The sequence below is a fragment of the Oncorhynchus masou genome, chromosome 32 (genome assembly GCF_036934945.1).
Source record: "Oncorhynchus masou masou isolate Uvic2021 chromosome 32, UVic_Omas_1.1, whole genome shotgun sequence".
NCBI lineage: Eukaryota > Metazoa > Chordata > Actinopteri > Salmoniformes > Salmonidae > Oncorhynchus > Oncorhynchus masou.
In genome coordinates, this window is record NC_088243.1 from 41,466,049 (window position 1) to 41,486,742 (window position 20,694).

Below are 20,694 nucleotides of genomic sequence, written 5' to 3' on the forward strand. Positions count from 1 at the left end.
AGCTGTCCGTCCTGTCTCCCAGTAGCGCTGTCTTCGGCGTCTCACAGTACGGGCATTGCAATTTATTGCCCTGGCCACATCTGCAGTCCTCATGCCTCCTTGCAGCATGCCTAAGGCACTTTCACGCAGATGAGCAGGGACCCTGGGCATCTTTCTTTTAGTGTTTTTCAGAGTCAGTAGAAAGTCCTCTTTAGGGTCCTAAGTTTTCATAACTGTCGCTAGATCGAGTCCCCGTGCTAACAAGGTAAAAATCTGTCGTTCTGCCCCTGAACAAGGCAGTTAACCCACAGTTCCCCGTTAAGCCGTCATTGTAAATAAGAACAAATTCTTAACTGACTAGCCTATTTAAAGGTTCAATAACCTACATTCTTTTATATCATTTTTTTATCTTGCATTTTCCAGAGAAAAGTAGGCTAAACCGAGAATTTCCAGAGGAAAAGTACCTTCACATCAGTCGGAGCACTGTCTCCTGATAGAATGCTCCTTCGTGAATTCTCATCTGAGTGGAGAAGTGCAACTGAAGAAAAAAAGCATCTAATCAACAGTGGCATTATTTTCAATTATAAAATGGGTTGTTTGGATCCTGGATGCTGATTGGTTAATAGCAAGGAGTTATAATAATTTTGGGGTTCAACCCTAAACCTCATGTGACTCAACATAATTTGTTTTTATCGATGTGTCAAAATAGCTGGTTATGTGATTGTTAATCACTCTAGTTCCCCTGTGTCAATGTAGCAAAGAAGACCGGCAAGGTGATCATTATCGGAGGGGGTGTGTCTGGGCTGGCGGCCGCGCGACAGTTGCAGAGTTTCGGCATGGATGTGACCGTACTGGAGGCCAGGGTGGGTCAATAGCGCATCACACTTCGATACAAGCCCAAGTTCATTGGGGCACGCTGTAGCAAAACACTTCACAATTGAAAACCACAATTTTTTCTTATTAGACAAGGTGAGAAATGACATCGGTGTTCTTCCATTTTGTGCCAATTGAACACGACCTACATCTAACCTTCAGCTAATACAGTGATACTGACCAGTAATGCTAATGGTTAGGGTTTTCCTCTTTGTTGTGGTAATTTGGTTATTGTTTCCTCAGGACCGTGTTGGGGGGAGAGTGGCCACGTTCCGGAAGGGCAACTATGTGGCTGATCTGGGGGCCATGGTGGTGACAGGACTGGGTAAAGCATTCATTCATAGACACACACAATTACACACACGTGCAGCCAGTGCCGGTGGTAATGATCATTACACAGAAGTGAAAATGAATTCCTGTGCCATCTTGTCAATCCCCCCGCAACAGTTCTATAACCCTGATAACTTTCCTATCCTGTCCCAATAAAAATCACTTCCATCCCGTGCTCATTTTAACATGCCCAAATCAGAATTAACTTTCTCCGTTAGCTGCTCGTCTGTCTCTCCGCCGCGCCATCCCTACGCTCCATGTGCTGTCTGTGTGTGTGTGTCCATAGCAACGGCTCCACTTGGACGAGAAAGAGCAATTTTCCATTGCCTGCTCAGCTGAAGGGCCTATTTTATTTATATATTGTGATTGAAAACAGAAGAACATGTGTTCCTGTTGGGGGGGTAAAATCATGTCCTTCTAAAACTGCTTATAACACACAACTCAGTTTAAAAGGATTCCTGTACTGGCTGTTCCTGTGGGCTGTTAATCCTCTCCCGAACTTGGCTCTAGAATTTCACTCCAGTTCCTATAGGAATCTCGCTGGACCCACAAGACCCATGGGAGTCCTGTTCCTATGTCGACTATGTACACGATTTGAAAGCCACTGAACAGTAATTTCAAATGGGCCTGCTATGACAGCTTCTCACCAGCAGAGGGTGGTGTTGACCATGTAAATGTAGTCTGGGCCCGTATGAGCCAAGTGTCTGAGTAGGAGTGCTGATCTAGTATCTGTCCATAAACATGTCTTCATTATGACCTAAAATGCCAAACTGATCCTATATCAGCACTCCTGATAAGATGCCCTGATCAATGTAGTCTGAAGAAATAGGACTGGACAGGCAAATTACGATTTATCACTTTTCTTCTTTGTTTTATGGAAGACTGTAAAAACGACAATTGAATATGAAACCGTGAGATTCCACAAATGAGTTTCAAATGATACCAAGTTTGGTCATATTCATATTTTTATCACATTCAATATATGCAAGAAAAAAATCTACACTATCTACCCAGCCAGGCTGTTAGAACTACAACTAAATGTCATAGTTTAACATTGCTACCTAATATAGCTTACCTGATATTGTGGGCATAGAACTAGTCTATAGATTCTATGGCTGTATGCCTATATCCTGATGTTCTATCTGGTGTGTTCTAGGAGGGAATCCCATGGCGGTGGTCAGCAAGCAGGTTAACATGGAGCTAGCCAAGATCAAACAGAAGTGTCCTCTGTATGAAGCCAACGGTCAAGCTGTGAGTGTTGCATCGCTAGCTATTTTGGCCAATCACTTAGTTTGAGTTGAGGCTTAGGCCACACACTCCATATAATGCCAATGCACTGCAGTAGAGTGAAATGCTTGTAGAACATTATAACAAAATGAATTGTCGTATTACTTTGGTGTCTCGTGCAAGCACACTCGACTTTGAAGTGTCTGCTAACCACAAATGTAACCTACAACCATTGTACTGTATGTAGACATTTAGTTTCCCCCAACTCTGCATTTTGTTATTTACCTCTTGTGCTGAAGATGTTTAGATTTCATCCAGCACACCACTATGTGCTGTGTTTGCGGGGCCCTTACTTTGTCCGCAAGGCTGCTTGTTTCCGCGGAACGCGAGCAAAGTGCAGGGTGGATTCAGCTAACCACTTAGCAGGGTGGATTCAGTTAGCCGCTTAGCCTAGCGTGTCATCAACAGCAGCTCTGCCCTCTCTTTGTTGAGGCCAGACTCTCCCAATGTAATACTGTTAGACTGGAAATAACCAGCAGTGTTCTCTTCAAACTATTATTTTCTCCCTCTGTCATGCAGCGGTAGGATGTTTGGGGTTATTTTCAGGCCAGGGTCATATTCATTAGGGCCAAACATAGAAAAACTTTTTTTCAACGCAAAAACAGAAATGATCTCTTCTTATTGGACAAGTTGAGGTAGTCCCTACCTGTCTCAGTCCATTTTATTTTGTTTGGTGCCTAATGAAAATGACTCTGTTAAAGGGTGGTAGTCAGGGATAGGGCAGCTGGTCACTCTCCACACAGCGCAACTGATTTCCTTTTCTGCAGGGGCAGCTAATTAAGTGTCCTTTTTCAAGGTGGTTACATCTATTTAACATTTTAAAGGAAAGAGTCACACATTTTGAATCATATGACACAACATACCTGGCTGTATTTCTGCCTGCTAGTGCAGCGAATAGCTCAAACACATGAACATATGAAATGACCCCGGGAATCGAGAGAACAACATTGCTTGGAGATGCACAAATACACCCATTTAAAAAAAAAAAAAGTTATATTGTAAGTTTGTTTAATTTGTTAATTCTCTCCCCTCTCGAACCCTCCCCCCCTCCCGTGTTTATCATCTGGTGGACTACTAAAGGGTGAACGATGCACAAGCGTATGTATTGCTTTACTACATAATATCATTGTTCACCTATTGTTAATCATTTAATGTTCAATCCGATGTCGGTACACATTGAAGTAGACTGTAATAGAACTGGGTCTGTCCTTGAGTGTCCTGAAAGGCACCTGTCTGTCGAAGCCTTGTAGTCAGCAGTATCTCCCCCCCCCCCCAGAGGTATATTTCTCTTGATCGCGTCTCTAATGGTCGAGGAAGCGATTTCTTTCTAAATTGGATTGCTCTTCCTTATGACTGCATGTTCATGAATAACATGAAATGCTATAATCACATTGTTCATTATTAATATTTCAATTCTATAATCCTAATGTTCATTGTTGACCTAATCATCAGGTGCCCAAGGAGAAGGACGAGATGGTGGAGCAGGAGTTCAACCGTCTGCTGGAGGCCACCTCCTACCTCAGCCACCAGCTGGACTTCAACTTCCTCAACAACAAGCCTGTGTCCTTGGGACAGGCCCTGGAGGTGGTCATTCAGTAAGTGTTTGGCCCTTTGTCCAGGCATATGCAGGGCTTGGGAACTTGCACAAATTCTGTGGCGATGGTTGTTTTTAGTTTTTAATTAAAAAAAAAATATTCCTCTTTCTCATCGGCACATATCATTTCTTAGGCGTTCTTTTGACTGGTAACTTCCAATAGGTTGCAGGAGAAACATGTGAAAGATGAGCAGATAGAGCACTGGAAGAAGATCGTCAAGACCCAAGAGGATCTCAAGGAGCTGTTGAACAAGGTGACCATGAGTACCACTGTATCTGAGGTCAAAAATAACAACAAAAGTAGCTTTAATGTAGATGTACTCTTTTCCCTCCTTTAATCTGTTTTCTCCTCTTGTCTATCTACCTTTATCTCTTCCTCCTCATTCTCTCAGATGGTGGGTACCAAGGAGAGGGTCAAGGAACTTCATCAGCAGCACAAGGAGGCCAGTGAGGTCAAGCCCCCCAGAGACATCACTGCCGAGTTCCTGGTCAAGAGCAAGCACCGCGACCTCGCTGCACTCTGCAAGGTGAGGCTACTCGTGCTCTGTCACACCACCCACCCTACTGTAGAGGCAGAGGATAGGTTTCTTCCATTTTTCCCCAGACCTCAAGTGGACTCCTGATGTGGTTTAAGCATGGTTGTGGCCTTAGAACATCTTAAAACAGATTTGATGGGTCCCTACTTGTTCCATACGAATAGCTTCAAGCTGCAAGCAGTTAATGGCACATTACTTTGATTACTTTCCCGTTTGCTTATTTTTTATTCCAAAACAAACTTCATTCTTGTACCGTGTGGTACTTCCTCCAGACTCTCACACAACGTGGATAAGCCATACATATAACAGCTGGAGTCATTAGCTGGAGCATCACCTATTTCTAGCCTCCAGACACAATTGGATTCAATTAAAGGTGTTCTCAATGTATGTGTTTACAATTCAACCATTTTTTTGGGCAATTATCAGAGTGTTTTCCAGGGCCTAAAACGAACACCTGCTCAATGTGGGTAAGATGTCTATTTCAGCTTCCTGGGTGGTTCAGTGGTTTAGGGCACTGCAGCGCTAGCTGTGCCACCAGAGACTCTGGGTTTGCACCCAGGCTTGGCCTAGCGTGGTCCGGGTTAGGGAGGGTTTGGCCGGTAGGGATATCCTTGTCTCATCGCGCACCAGTGACTCCTGTGGCAGGCCGGGCTCAGTGCACACTGACCACGTCGGTTTCCTCCGACACATTGGTGCTGCTGGCTTTTGGGTTGGATGCGCGCTGTGTTAAGAAGCAGTGCGACTTGGTTGGGTTGTGTTTCGGAGGACGCATGCCTTTGTCTCACCTGAGCCCGTACGGGAGTTGTAGTGATGAGACAAGATAGTAACTACTAACAATTGGATACCACGAAATTGGGGGTAAAAAATTGGCAGGTGGTCAGTGCTCCACGGTGTGTGCAATTCACTCGCATTTGTGAATAGAAATGGTCAAGTAGGATCTGTGTACCGCTGTTGATGGCATTTCAATCAACTAATGAAAGAAATGTTACTCAGATTTCCAAAATAATTGTGGTCATTTATATAGCAAGTATCTCCTCCATCCAAGTCTTAACTTCATTTGAGTAAACTTATTAGGGGGAAATACAGGGCTTAATGATTTATAGCTGACTTTCTGCCACAGTATGAGCTTAGCGCAAACCATGTTAATATAGTAAATGGGTGGATTGGATTTGGGTCATTTAAAGGGACATTTCGGGATTTTGGCAATGAGACCCTTTGTCTATTTCCCCAAAGTCAGGTGAACTTGTGGATTTGTTTTTAAATTATTATTTTATCTCTGCTTGCAGTTTGAAGGAAGTTGCTAACTCGTGCTAGTGCAATTGCTAATTAGTGGTCCACTAGCATGCTAGTAGATACCATAGACCTGATAACCGTAGTTAGCATCGGCTCCCAAACTATCTCTAACTTCTTTCCTACTGGACACGGAGACACACAAATGGTATTCACGAGTTCATTTGACTCTGGGGAAGTAGATTGCCAACATCCCGAAGTGTCCCTTTAAGCCAAGGAGACAAGTGTACTTGAGACCATAGGGGCACATCCTAACTTTCACTAAAATCTAATTTTCATAGAGTTTCCCATTGACGTCAATGCACGACTAAGTGAAAATTCGACATGAGTAGAGCTAAGGATGTGCCTCAGAGACAAAAAAATTTGTAAACACGACGGTTTCAGCAGCATGTGTTTGAGTGGTCTAATGCTTTGCCTGTGTATCATTAAAGGCAGTACAGCATCACTTTCAGTGCAGATAAAGCTCCACCTCGTGTATTTTTGGGAAGCAAGTTTAAACACAGCTGCTGTCTGAACTCGAGTCGTCTTTTGGTCGACTGCCTCCTGAAAAGGCACTTCTAAGGCTTGACTCAGCCTGGTCTGTCTGGCTGGAAAAGGTGTGTGTACACACACACACACACACACACAGAGTGTGGCTAGAACAGGGTCGGGGAGGCCTTGGGAAGGTGGGTGTCAATGACTGCAGGGGTAGGTGATGACACATGGACAGGGTGACTCAGTCCATTAACCTGAGTGGGCTGATGTCCTTCTTACTTTACTTTAAACCTTCTTGTGTGCACAAATAGATGTACTCCAGTGTTTCCCGTTCTATTGCTCAGGTTGGCCCCCATGTCTGAAACCAGTCGACTTCAAATGGTTTCCTGTATGCTCCATTGGCGGTCTTGGTGTCTTGCCAAGAAAAATAAATGCGCTCTCTCCTCGTTTTGTACCTTTACCACTTTTTTCCTCAATTGGTAGTTAGTCTTGTCCCAATTGCTGCAACTCCCGTACTGACTCGGGGGAGGCGAAGGCCGAGAGCCATGCGTCCTCCAAAACACAACCCTGCCAAGCCGCACTGTTTCTTGACACACTACTCGCTTAACCCGGAAGCCAGCCCCACCAATGTGTTGGAGGAAACACTGTACAACTGCGGACTGAAGTCAGCTTGCAGGGCCCGGCCCGCCTACAAGGAGTCGCTAGAGCGCGATGAGACGACGACATCCCGGCCTTAGACCGCTGTGCCACTTGGGAGGCCACATGTCTCAGTATTAAACTCCTTTCTCTTCCCCTCTCTTGTAGGAGTATGATGAGCTGGTGGTGTCGCAGGTCAAACTGGAGGAGAAGCTTCAGGAACTGGAGGCCAACCCACCCAGGTAACACTTGAACACCTTCACTCCACTGTAAAGGGCTGCTGTTGTGCTATTCTTTAAGCATGTGGGTGTGCTCTAGCCTGGGTGCCAGTCTCTCGGCTCTTTCTTATGGAATTGTCATGGTAATGTTTAGCTTGTCAATGACAATGGAGTAGGCAAAAGTACAGACAGATCTGGGACCAGGCTAGATGTGCTCGCATCACTGTTCTTTTTTTTTACACCCTCTGCCAATCTCTCCACAGTGACGTGTACTTGTCGTCCCGGGACAGGCAGATCCTTGACTGGCACTTTGCCAACTTGGAATTTGCCAATGCCACGCCCCTCTCTACTCTCTCACTCAAGCACTGGGACCAGGTAAACTCACTCACTCATTACTCACTTAGGTCCAGTATGTAGCTTTGTAGTTGATCTGACCAAATTCACATAGAATGTGAGTTCTATATCTATCATCCTCAATGAAAGCCATTCTGATATGTGGTGGATCCATTCTATGTGTAATACTTCTGTTTCTCATCCTTAAGTTTCACCTTTGCGTCTTGCTTTCGGTTTTGTACACCAGCTTCAAATAGCTGAAAAATGTTATTTTTGGTTATTGATAGTACTTAGACCCATTTTTGACTTTTTACACATTTTATGTTACAGCCTTGTTCTAAAATGGATTACATTGTGTGTTTTTTTTCCTTTGTCAATCTACACAGAATGCCCAATAATGACAAAGTAAAATCAGTTTGTATAAATTATAGCAAAAAAACAACAACCTGATATCACATTTGCATAAGTATTCAGACTATTTACTCAGTATTTTTTTGAAGAACGTTTGGCAGTGATTACAGCCTTGAGTCTTCTTGGGTATTATGCTACACACTTGGGGCGGCAGGGTAGCCTAGTGGTTAGAGCGTTGGACTAGTAACCGAAAGGTTGCAAGTTCGAATCCCCGAGCTGACAAGGTACAAATCTGTCGTTCTGCCCCTGAACAGGCAGTTAACCCACTGTAACCCACCTAGGCTGTCATTGAAAATAAGAATTTGTTCTTAACTGACTTGCCTAGTAAAATAAATAAAAAACTCTTGGCATACCTGTATCAAGGAGTCCGTGGTCCTGAGCATTCTGGAGCAGGTTTTCATCAACGACCGCTCTGTAATTTGCTCTGTTCATCTTTCCCTCGATCCTGACTAGTCTCCCAGTCCCTGCCGCTGAAAAACATCCCCACAGCATGCTGCTGCCACACTTCACCGTAGGGATGGTGCCAGGTTTCCTCAAGACAGGAAGCTTGGCATTCAGGCCAAAGAGTTCAGTCTTTGTTTCATCAGACCAGGGAATATTGTTTCTCTGAGAGTCCTTTATGTGCCTTTTGGCAAACCCCAAGTGGCCTGTCATATGCCTTTTACTGAGGATTGGCTCCGTCTGGTCACTCTACCATAAAGGCCTTATTGGTGGAGTGCTGCTGAGATGGTTGTCCTTCTGGAAGGTTCTCCAATCTCCACAGAGGAACTCTGGAGCTCTGTCAGAGTGACCATCGGGTTCTTGGTCACCTCCCTGACCAAGGCCCTTCTCCCCCGATTGCTCAGTTTGGCTGGGCTGCCAGCTCTAGGAAAAGTCGTTTGGTTGTTCTAAACTTCTTCCATTTAAGAATGATGGAGGCCACTGTGTTCTTGGGGACCTTCAATGGTGCAGAAATGTTTTGGTACCCTTCCCCAGATCTGCGCCTAGGCAAAATCCTGTCTCGGAGCTCTACGGACAATTCCTTCGACCTCATGACTTGGTTTTTGCTTAAACGTGCACTTTCAACTGTGGAACTGTATATAGACTGTATCCAGGCTGTATCACAACCGTTTGTGATTGGGAGTCCCATAGGGCACAAATTGGCCCAGTGTCGTCCGGGTTTAGGCCATCTTTGTAAATAAGAATTTGTTCTTAACTGACTTGCCTAGTTAAATATGATTCTTAGCAAACAGGTAATGGTAGATTGATTTGTATATATTGCTGTGATGGTCATGGAATTTTGGATAATGGTTGTTTTGTCAGCCAAATGACCACGGTTACCCTAAGAACCATTTGAATAGCAAAATTTTTGGGGGGATTTTCTCCTCTGCTCCTGACTGCCTGTGCAGAAACGTGATGATCTATGTTTACTGTTGTAGCCAAGCTGACGGCTATCAGAGGGAATAGCTATATCAAGTCAATGTTCCCTGCTTTTGGAAAGTGATTTGGGTGCATGCAATTCATGATACTTGTTTGCCACAATACATTGCTGAAACAAGGGGCAACAAAGTTTCATCACGTTGTGAGGAGTCCATGTTACCGCTGAAATGGACTCATGTGCACTTGTCTTTTTGAATGCCTGGATGGCTTCAGTCATCTGTTTGTTCTATGACACGCAATTCTTAAACTGCCTAGTTGTCTCTTCTCGTCTCTCCTTATATCGGTTGTTAGATGATAACCAGGCTTACTTTTATTTTACTGTTTATCAAATCAAAATTGATTTGTCACATGGCCCGAATACAACCGGATTTAACCTTACTATGAAATGCTTATGTAGAAGCTCTTAAACAACATCAGAATTGAAGAAATAGAGCTCATAAAATATTTACTAAATCAACTAAAGGAAGACACTTAAATGTTGTCAGTAACACAATAACGAGGCTATATACAGGGGGTACTGGTACTCAGTCAATGTGCAGGGGTAGAGGTTAGTCGAGGTAATTTGTACATGTAGGTAGGGGTAAAGTGACTGCATTAAAAATATATTTTGCAATTTATTTATTACAAAAAAAACACAAGGAAGGGGTAACATTAATGTATTCGAACATGAAGGACAAAAAATACAGCATCAAGACACTAATAATAGACAGTGCGCAGCAGTGTAAAAACAAAGGGGGGTGTCAATGTAAATTGTTCAGCAGTCTTATGGCTTGGGTGTAGAAGCAGTTAAGGAGCCTTTTGGACCTAGACTTGGTGCTCCGGTACCACTTGCCGTGGGGTAGCAGAGAGAAAAGTCTGACTTGGGTGACTGGAATCTTTGACAATTTTTGTGGTCATCGATGACCGGAAGCTTGGCCCCAGTGATGTACTGGGCTGTACACACTACCCCCTGTAGCGCCTTACGGTCGGATGCTGAGCAGTTGTCATACCAGGTGGTGATGAAACCGGTCAGCCCTACCACTATTTTGTCGTCTGCAAACTTAATGATGGTGTTGGAGTCGTGCTTGGCCATGCAGTCGTGGGTGAACAGGGAGTACAGGAAGGGTCTAGGCACGCACCCTTGAAGGGCCCCAATCTTGAGGATCAGCATGGCAGATGTGTTGTTGCCTACCCTTACCACCTGTAGGTGGCTCGTCAGGAAGTCCAGGATCCAGTTGCAGAGGGAGGTGTTTAGTTCCAGGGTCCTTAGTTTAGTGATGTGCTTTGTGGGCACTATGGTGTTGAACACTGAGCTATAGTAAAATGTATAGCATTCTCACATAGGTGTTCCTTCTGTCCAGGTGAAAAAGAGAGTGTGGTTGTGTTATTGGTGGATCTGTTGGGGTAGTATGCAAATTTGAGTCGATCTAGGTTTTCCGGGATGATGGTGCTGATGTGAGCCGTGACCAGCCTTTTCAAAGCACTTCCTGGCAATAGACGTGAGTGCCATTAGGCAGGTTAACTTCTGTGCAGGTCTGCGCATGCTCTTAGTACACGTCCTGGTAATCTGTCTGGCCCCGCAGCCTTGTTAATGTTGGTTGGGTTTCCTTTTGTAGTCTGTAATGGTTTGCAAGCCCTGCCACATCTGATGAGTGTCAGAGCTGGTGTAGTAGGATTCAAACCTAGTCCTTTATTGATACGTTCGTCTGAGGGCATAGCGGGATTTCTTATCAGTGTCCCGCTCCTTGAATGTGGAGCTTTAGCCTTTAGCTCGGTGCGGATGTTGCCTGTAATCCATGGCTTCTGGTTGGGATATGTACGTATGGTCATGTTCGGGACGACGTTGTCGATACACTTATTGTTTTAGTCGGTGACTTAGGTGGTATACTCCTCAATGCCATTGGATGAATCCCGGGACATATTCCAGTCTGTGCGAGCAAGACAGTCCTGTAGTGGACATTCCATGTCATCTGACCACTTCTGTAATGTGCGAGTCACTGGTACTTTCTGCTTTCATAAGCCGGAATCAGGAGGATGGAATCATGGTCAGATTTTCCAAATGGAAGCTGGGGGAGAGCTTTGTATCCATCTCTATGTGTGTACTAAAGGTGGTCTGGAGTTTATTTTCCTCTGGTTGCACATGTGACATGTTGGTCGAAAATTAGGTACAACGGATATAAATTGCAATAAAGTCCCCGGCCACTAGGAGTGCCGCCTCTGGATTAGTATTTTCTTGTTTGCTTATGGCCTTATACAGCTTGTTGAGTGTAGTCTTAGTGTCAGCATCGGTTTGTGGTGGTAAATAGACAGCTACGAAAAATATAGTTGACTCTGGGTTAATAGTGTATAGCTCGAGACTTCTTTAATATTAGTTATCGCGTACCAGCTGTTATTGACAAATATACACACATCCCTCGTCTTACCAGACATAGCTGCTCTGTCCTGCCGATGCAGGACCTGATGCAGGGCCTGGTCTCGGGGAAGCAGTATGTCTTATGCCAGACTCATTAAATAAAAAAAATCTTTGTCCAGTTCAAGGTGAGTAATCGCTGTTCTGATGTCCAGAAGCTCTTTTCGGTCACATGAGCCAGTAGCAGCAACATTGTGTACAAAATAAGTTAGAAACAAACAAATAGCACAGCTGGTTAGGAGCCTATAAAACGGTAGCCATCCCCTTCTGCACCTTTTGTTTTGAGTAAAGTTTGTCGCCTTAAATAAAGTTGATAAATACATTTAATCTATTTTATTTTCATGAGCTTCATCCATAATCGTCCGTTACACGATTTATACAATTACCGTTATAGCCCTATATATTGCGCCTTTATGATTTCTTCCTGCAGTACATGGACTTTCCCTTCCCAAAACCAATCCATATTGTCCTGGCAATTCTCTCTCCTAGTATGCACATCCATACTAGATCCGATTTCAAACACGTAATATACACGGCTATTAGACACCAGATCTTGTTGAATTCATTCCTTTCAAACCACCAAGGCTATAGTCACCCGTAAACGGCAAGTACCCTTCTAAGCCCTTGTAAACCAATCATTCAAATGTCTTTTAGTGAACCCCCTTTTTTTCATCATCAGTTGTCACAAAGAAAGTGCTTTACAGATACCTAGCCTAAAATCATTTTAAAAATGCAGAGGCAGAAACCACAAATAATAAGCCAGACATAATTCACTTTCTGAGTGTTTAATGTGTATTGATTTGTTGTGCTGTTTTCTCCTTGTTCCCTGTAAACCATATATAACCCACATTTTGTGTTCTCCCTCCCTTTTTTCTCCTGTCCAGGACGACGACTTTGAGTTCACAGGCAGCCACCTGACAGTGAGGAATGGCTACTCCTGTGTCCCTGTGGCTCTGGCCGAGGGCCTGGACATCAAACTGAACACGGCGGTGCGTCAGGTCCGATACACCGCCTCTGGTAAGTTTACAGGATATTTGTGGGTAGCTGCGCTTATGCTCGTTTGTCAATCTGTGTCTTTTCTTTTGTGTTGTCTGTCTGGGTGTCAGTCTGTGTATTCCTTTGTTCATGTGTTACCTGTTAGTGTGTGTTGAACCTGTGTGTGCGGTGGGGAACCTGTGTGTGCGGTGGGGAACCTGTGTGTGCGGTGGGGAACCTGTGTGTGCGGTGGGGAACCTGTGTGTGCGGTGGGGAACCTGTGTGTGCGGTGGGGAACCTGTGTGTGCGGTGGGGAACCTGTGTGTGCGGTGGGGAACCTGTGTGTGCGGTGGGGAACCTGTGTGTGCAGGGCCAAATGAATGCAGGGACTTACCAGGGCTGAAGCCCCTGGGCCAAGGTCTGTGGGAGGCCCAAGAGGCAAACAATTATAACATTGAGGAAATACAGTGCATTCGGAAAGTATTCAGAACGCTTCACTTTTTACACATTTTGTTACGTAACAGCCTTATTCTAAAATGTATTAAATAGTTGTTTCCCTGATCAATCTACACACAATACCCCTTAAATGACAAGTCAGTTTTCTTTCCATCCCCCCCCCCCCAAGTGGTTAAAAAAAGGTTTAAAAAAAACTGATTTACATTTAAGTAAATATTCAGACCCTTTACTCAGTACTATGTTGAAGCAACTTTTGGCAGCGATTACAGCTTCATGTCTTCTTTCGTATGACACTACAAGCTCGGCACACCTGTATTTTGGGAGTTTCTCCCATCCTCTGCCGATCCGCTCAGGCATTGTCCTGTTGGATGGGGAGCGTGGCTGCACAGCTAATTTTCGGTCTCTAGAGGTGTTCATGTCCGAGCACTTGCTGTCAGTCAAGGATATTCAGAGACTTATCCCAAAGCCACTCCTGCATTGTATTAGCTGTGTGCTTAGGGTTGTTGTCCTGTTGAAAGGTGAACCTTCACCCCAGTCTGAGATTCTGAGCACTCTGGAGCAGGTTTTCCTCAAGGATCTCACAGTACTTTTCTCCATATTTCCTTCGATCCCGACAAGTTTCCCAGTCCCTGCTGCTGTTAAACATCCCCACAGCATGACGCTGCCACCACCATGCTTCACTGTAGGGATGGTTCCTGGTTTCGTCCAGATGTGATACTTGGCAGAGTTCATGCCAGAGTTCAATCTTGGTTTCATCAAACCAAGAATCTTGTTTCTAATGGTCTGAGTCCTTTAGGTGCTTTTTGGCAAACTCCAAGCAGGCTGTCGTGACTTTTACTGAGTGAGCTCGGTCTGGCCACTCTACCATAAAGGCCTGTTTTGGTGGAGTGCTGCAGAGATTCTTGTCCTTCTGGAAGGTTCTCCCATCTCCACAGAGGAACTCTGGAGCTCTGTCGGAGTGACCATCGGGTTCTTGGTCATCTCCCTCAGTTTGGCCTGGCGGCCAGCTCTAGGAAGAGTCTTGGTGGTTCTAAATTTCTTTCGATTTAAAAATGGAGGCCACAGTGTTCTTGGACTTTTTTTTTTTTTATGCTCTGAAACTTCTTGCTACCCTTCGTCAGATCTGTTTCTCAACACTCCTGTCTCCGAGCTCGGTGTTTGCCTGTCCAATCAATTGAATTTACCACAGGCGGACTTCAAGTTGTAGAAACATCTCAAACATGGTCAATAGGATCAGGATGCACCTGAATTCAATTTTGAGTCTCATAACAAAGGGTCTGAATACTTAAGGTATTTCTGCTTTTTATATGATTTTATATTAATGCACACACTGAACAAAAATCTATAAATACAACATGTTAAGTGTTGGTCCCATGTTTCATGAGCTGAAATAACAGCAGAAATTTAACATCCCTGTTATTGAGTATTTCTCCTTTGCCAAGATAATCCACTGACCTGACAGGTATAGCATGATCATTACTCAGGTGCACCTTGTGCTCGAGACAAAAAGCCACTGAAATGTGCAGTTTTGACACAACACACACAAATGTGTCAGGTTTTGAGGGAGCATGCAACTGGATTGCCTACTGCAGGAATTTCCACCGGAGCTGTTGCCAGATAATTGAATGTTCATTTCTCTATCATAAGCCTCCTCTAACTTCACCTCAGAGAATTTGTCAGTACATTCAACTGGCCTCACATCCGCAGTCCATTTGTTTGGGCGAGCGGTTTGCCTGCCGTTACCGATGTGAACAGTGCTCCCCGTGGTGGTGGTGGAGTTATGGTATCGGCAGGCATAAGCTACGGACAACGAACACATTTTTATTGCATTTTTATTGCATTTTATCGATGACAATTTGAATACACAGAGATACCGTGACGAGGTCCATTGTCGGCCATTCATACACTGCCATCACCTCATGTTTCATTGGGATAAGGCCCCATGTCGCAAGGACCTGTACACAATTCCTGGAAGCTGAAAATGTCTGTTCTTCCATGGCCTGCATACTCACCATACATGTCACCCATTGAGCCTCTTTGGGATACTTGTAGGACAGTGTTTTCCAGCCAATATCCAGCAACTGGCACCGTCATTGAGTGGGACAACATTCCACAAGCCACAATCAGTGTCCTGATCAACTCTATGCGAAGGAGATGTCGCATTGCATGAGGCAAATGGTGGTCCCACCAGATACTGACTGGTTTTTGAGTCTACACCCTACCTTTTTTCTTTTTAAGGGTATCTGTGACCAACAGTTGCATATGTGAAATCTGTAGTTTCGTGCCTTATTATTAATATTTTTTTTTTTTTTATCGACTAATTTCCTTTCTTTGAAATTGTTGCATTTTTATATTGCCCTCTAATATTGTACAAGCTGTTGCTTCTTTGCCCTGGGCTATTTTGTTTGAATTCAATTTGTGTTGTATTTAAAATTATTCAGCTTATTTTTGTCATGTAAATGACATAGTATTGCATGAAATGCGTTTTTAAAAGGCAGCTTTTTATTTGGACCCTTCAACAACAACAAAAATCCCATATGTGGTAACCCTAAAATGCCTCTGCTGAACTGTAGCCTATGCCACATGGCAAATATTATGGCTTTATTATAAAGGGCCTTCAACAGGACATTTACCAAGCATCGAATTGCATCTGGTGCACAGATTTGTTTTTTTTGGGGGGGGGGGGGGTGTTGTTTTGACTAATTGCGTGCATGTCTCTCGGCTCTCCAGGCTGTGAGGTGATTGCGGTGAACACACGCTCCACCACTCAGACATTCATTTACAAGTGCGACGCGGTTCTGTGCACCTTACCCCTGGGTGTCATGAAGCAACAGCCCCCTGCCGTACAGTTTGTTCCCCCCCTGCCCGAGTGGAAGACCTCTGCTATCCAGAGGATGGGCTTTGGCAACCTCAACAAGGTACGGAACACCCCTCCACTTGGCTTTGCCACACTTATTTTAGGTATTTATCCATGTGGATTGAGATGAATGTAAGACTTGAGTCTTGCTGCTGTACAAATCGATGTCTAAAAAAAAAAGCCTCTTTGCTCACTTGTTAGTAAACAACTAGGAAGCAAAGTAAAATCAGAGATATTTCCCACTGTCAAGACATGTATTTCACTCATTCACTCACCCTGTCAATTAATTAGCATCCTGAGGTACCACTTTGCATCCAGCATGAATCAGCCCAGGTGTTTTGTACATACACAGTGCAAAAAAACAAGGTTACCTCTCTCCAAAATAGCATTTTATCCTGGTTTGTCAGCCCTGGGAGGGAGAGTTGGAGAGTGTACGGGTGGGTGGGTGAGTGAGGGTTTTGTCAATCTGTTAGTAATCAGAATTCAATCTCCACTTTCTCCCTCCCTCTTTTCTCACTAAGCCCCAATGTGCATCATCTACTGCAGAGTTTCTATCTCCTAATTCGGCTGCAGCAGAAAATGCTGCATCATTATGCAATGTGGGACCTGTTTGTGGTGCCTCGTGGCCACCAGAGGGAGCGCTGCCTCTGGATACAATTGAATAGAGCCTAAACTCATAACCTTTTTATCAGCAAAACACCCTAATGACAGCATTTTGTAATATGAAAATATTTTTGTGTGAAGTGGGTCTTAAACAAATTCGCCAAATATAGAACAGTCGGTTGGAACCATAGAACCGCTATCTAATTCTGTGTTTAGTGCAATGGTGAAATGCAGTCGCTCAGGCTTCTCACATTTGGTCAAGTTCCATCTTTCCCTCGGGTGTCTCTTATGAAACCGTTCTCTTCTGATTCGTCCGACTCTTCAGGGTTCTTTCCATATTGTGAGCCGTGCCAGATCACTAGCATCATCAGAAAGGCCCAGGGCTCAGAATTCCACCCAGTCTCCATGCTCCGACCTGTTTTTGTTACCTCGCCACAGGCCACCAAACCAGACTTATTGCCCAACTCCAAACTTTGCCTGGGAAACTGCCCTGACTAGATTAGTATGTGTTTTTGGTGTGTGTTCACTCCATGAATCACTCATGCTGATATTGTGTGTCCCTCCCGTCACTAGGTGGTGCTGTGCTTTGACCGTGTCTTCTGGGACCCTAGTGTGAACCTGTTTGGCCATGTGGGCAGCACGACAGCCAGCAGGGGAGAACTCTTCCTCTTCTGGAACCTCTACAAAGGTGAGCACAGTGAACCAGGCGATTCTCTCAACACTGTGGCAATTGGGATTTTTCTCAATCAAATGTAGTTTAAAAAGCCCTTTTTACATCAGCAGTTGTTTTAAGTGCTTTACAGATACCCAGCCTGAAACTCCAAAGAGTAAGCAATGAAGAAGCACAGTGGCTTGGTTTTCTTAGATTTAAATGTTCGTCCTTTCATCTCCTTCATTGCACTGCTCTGAAATAACTGACCAGGTGAAAGGTGGCCTAATGATGATCTTCTTCCACCATGTAGTTTTCAATTGTCAAGTTGTCCACAGTGCAGATAAAAGGGAGGATGCAAGGAGAGGCTGGATTTGTAAGCAATTGAGATCGAGACGTGGTGGCATTTTGGATGAAGTCACCCATTTTGACTTGGGCAGTATTTCATTCACCTATGCCTCTGAAGTTCATCAATGTCTTCCCCCCCAGCCCCCATACTGCTGGCACTGATGGCGGGAGAGGCGGCTGGCATCATGGAGAACATCAGTGATGATGTCATCGTCGGACGCTGCCTCGCCATCCTCAAAGGCATCTTTGGAAGCAGTGCAGTACCGCAGGCATGTGCGAATTGGCTTTCTTTGGACATAGAAATAGAATTACACTCGATATGGCTGCTGGTCCACCCATCACGGAATGTTGACTTGAATCAGAATTTTTGTTCTAGTTATGTGTCTATGTGTCCTCTCAAACCACCAGTCAAATACGTCATGAAAAAAGGTGTCATGTAAGCTAATCATATGTAGTTATTCATGTTGATTAGCTTCGGAACTGTTTAGTATTTACCAACCATATTTACGAGAATCTGATATCGGCATGGAAACTCACCGCCGTTTGTTGTCACGGCAGCCCAAGGAAACGGTGGTGACGCGTTGGCGTGCCGACCCCTGGGCGCGGGGCTCCTACTCGTACGTGGCGGCTGGTTCCTCTGGTAACGACTATGACCTCATGGCCCAGCCCATCACCCCTGGCCCCGCCATACCCGGAGCGTCACAGGTAACACATCTGACCACTGTGATACATTACGAGACAGTTTCTCGGATAGACATTAAACTCCTGGGTCATTAAGCATGCTGTTGAGAATCTCCTTTAAAAGTGCTTTCTGGTCCAGGACTAGTCTAAGTCTGTGCCTGGGAAACGGTACTCTATACACTACATATTAGGGATTAACACCGGTAACCAGGATCCTGGGACCACTTCACATTTCCACAAAAAATGTTATGACAAGACCTGGGGGGGGGGGGATTCTCCCAATGTCGCACTAATGCAATTCCACAATATACACAACATGCGCAGCAGCAAATTGGCCAAAAATGTAATAGCACCTTATCCCGAACAGGTTATCCCATGGAAGCCATTAGCCTAATGTAGTTATTTCACACACAGTTGTCATACATTCAAAGCACACTGAAAATTCTATCCTTTTCCAACCCAATCCCAGTGAGCTGAAGACTGAGCCATAGTCCGACATCACAAAAATTAAATGAACCTGAACATTTTGAGAAAACCGTAGGGTATACAGTGCCTTCAAAGTATTCACACCCCTTTTTCAACATTTTGCTGTGTTACAGCCTGAATTTAAAATGGATTAAACTGATATATTTTGTCACTGGCCTACACACAATACCCCATAATGTCAGTGGAATTTGAACTTTTTTAAATTACATTTTTTCACCAATTTATTAATGAAATGCTGAAATGTCTGGAGGCAACTATTTAACCCCCAAAGTTCAAGACAACACATTTGCTAAACAAGCCAGATAAGTTGAATGGGCTCTGTGTGCAATAAATATGTTTAACATGATTTTTGAATGACTACCTCATCTCTGTACCCCACACAGAAAATGATTATGTAGGTCGAGCAGTGAATTTAAAACCGATTCAACCACAAAGACCAGGGAGGTTTTCCATTGCCTTGCAAAGGGCAGACATTGAATATCCCTTTGAGCATGGTGAAGTTATTAATTACACTTTGGATGGTGTATCAATACACCCAGTCACTACAAAGATACAGGCGTCCTTCCTAACTCAGTTGCCGGAGAGGAAAGAAACTGTTCAAGGATTTCACCCTGAAGCCAATGGTGACTTTAAAACAGTTGCAGAGTTTAATGGCTGTGATAGGAAAAAAACTAAGGATGGATCAACATTGTAGTTACTTCACAATACTAACCCATTTGACGGAGTGAAAAAAAGGAACCTGTACAGAATACGAATATTCTGAAACATGCATCTTGTTTGCCACAAGGCACTAAAGTAATACTGCAAAAAATGTGGTAAAGCAATTCACTTTATTTCCTGAATGCAAAGTGTTATGTTTGGGGCAAATCCAATACAACATATTACTCAATACCACTCTCTCCATCATGTTGTGGGTATGCTTGTAATTGTTAAGGACTGAGGAGTTATTCAGGTTTAAAAAAAATAAATGTAATGGTGCTAAGCACAGGCAAAAATGGTTCTGTCTGTTTTCCACCAGACACTGAGAGATGTATTCATGTGTCAGCAGGACAATAACCTAAAACACAAGGCCAACTCTACACTGGAGTTGCTTACCAAATCAAATCAAATTTATTTATATAGCCCTTCGTACATCAGCTGATATCTCAAAGTGCAGTACAGAAACCCAGCCTAAAACCCCAAACAGCAAGCAATGCAGGTGTAGAAGCACGGTGGCTAGGAAAAACTCCCTAGAAAAGCCAAAACCTAGGAAGAAACCTAGAGAGGAACCAGGCTATGTGGGGTGGCCAGTCCTCTTCTGGCTGTGCCGGGTAGAGATTATAACAGAACATGGCCAAGATGTTCAAATGTTCATAAATGACCAGCATGGTCGAATAATAATAAGGCAGAACAGTTGAAACTGGAGCAGCAGCACGGCCAGGTGGACTGGGGACAGCAAGGAGTCATCATGTCAAGTAGTCCTGGGGCATGGTCCTAGGGCTCAGGTCAGTTGAAACTGGAGCAGCAGCACGGCCAGGTGGACTGGGGACAGCAAGGAGTCATCATGTCAGGTAGTCCTGGGGCATGGTCCTAGGGCTCAGGTCCTCCGAGAGAGAGGAGGAGAGAATTAGAGAACGCACACTTAGATTCACACAGGACACCGAATTGGACAGGAGAAGTACTCCAGATATAACAAACTGACCCCAGCCCCCCGACACATAAACTACTGCAGCATAAATACTGGAGGCTGAGACAGGAGGGGTCAGGAGACACTGTGGCCCCACCCGAGGACACCCCCGGACAGGGCCAAGAAGACATTGAATGATCCTGAGTGGCCTAGTTACAGTCTGCTTGAAAAGCTATGGCGAGACTTGTAAATGGTTGTCTAGCA

General features: G+C 44.4%; 1 protein-coding gene across 8 annotated transcripts in view; it reads left to right on the forward strand.

Annotated features, from left to right (window-relative positions):
• Nucleotides 1-20,694, forward strand: part of LOC135526080 (lysine-specific histone demethylase 1A-like) — a 28,923-nt gene that overhangs the window by 5,654 nt on the left and 2,575 nt on the right. For 6 of the 8 annotated variants that reach the window (XM_064954164.1, XM_064954166.1, XM_064954165.1 and 3 more), the window contains 14 exons: nt 736-842; nt 1,096-1,177; nt 2,339-2,433; nt 3,550-3,567; nt 3,922-4,064; nt 4,227-4,317; nt 4,456-4,590; nt 7,168-7,241; nt 7,481-7,592; nt 12,654-12,786; nt 15,931-16,118; nt 17,234-17,348; nt 17,799-17,926; nt 18,216-18,362. In XM_064954164.1, coding sequence (XP_064810236.1) covers nt 736-842; nt 1,096-1,177; nt 2,339-2,433; nt 3,550-3,567; nt 3,922-4,064; nt 4,227-4,317; nt 4,456-4,590; nt 7,168-7,241; nt 7,481-7,592; nt 12,654-12,786; nt 15,931-16,118; nt 17,234-17,348; nt 17,799-17,926; nt 18,216-18,362 — 1,568 coding nt within the window. The remainder of the gene's footprint in view (nt 1-735; nt 843-1,095; nt 1,178-2,338; nt 2,434-3,549; nt 3,568-3,921; nt 4,065-4,226; nt 4,318-4,455; nt 4,591-7,167; nt 7,242-7,480; nt 7,593-12,653; nt 12,787-15,930; nt 16,119-17,233; nt 17,349-17,798; nt 17,927-18,215; nt 18,363-20,694) is intronic. The other 2 variants (XM_064954169.1, XM_064954170.1) reach the window with 1 other exon arrangement.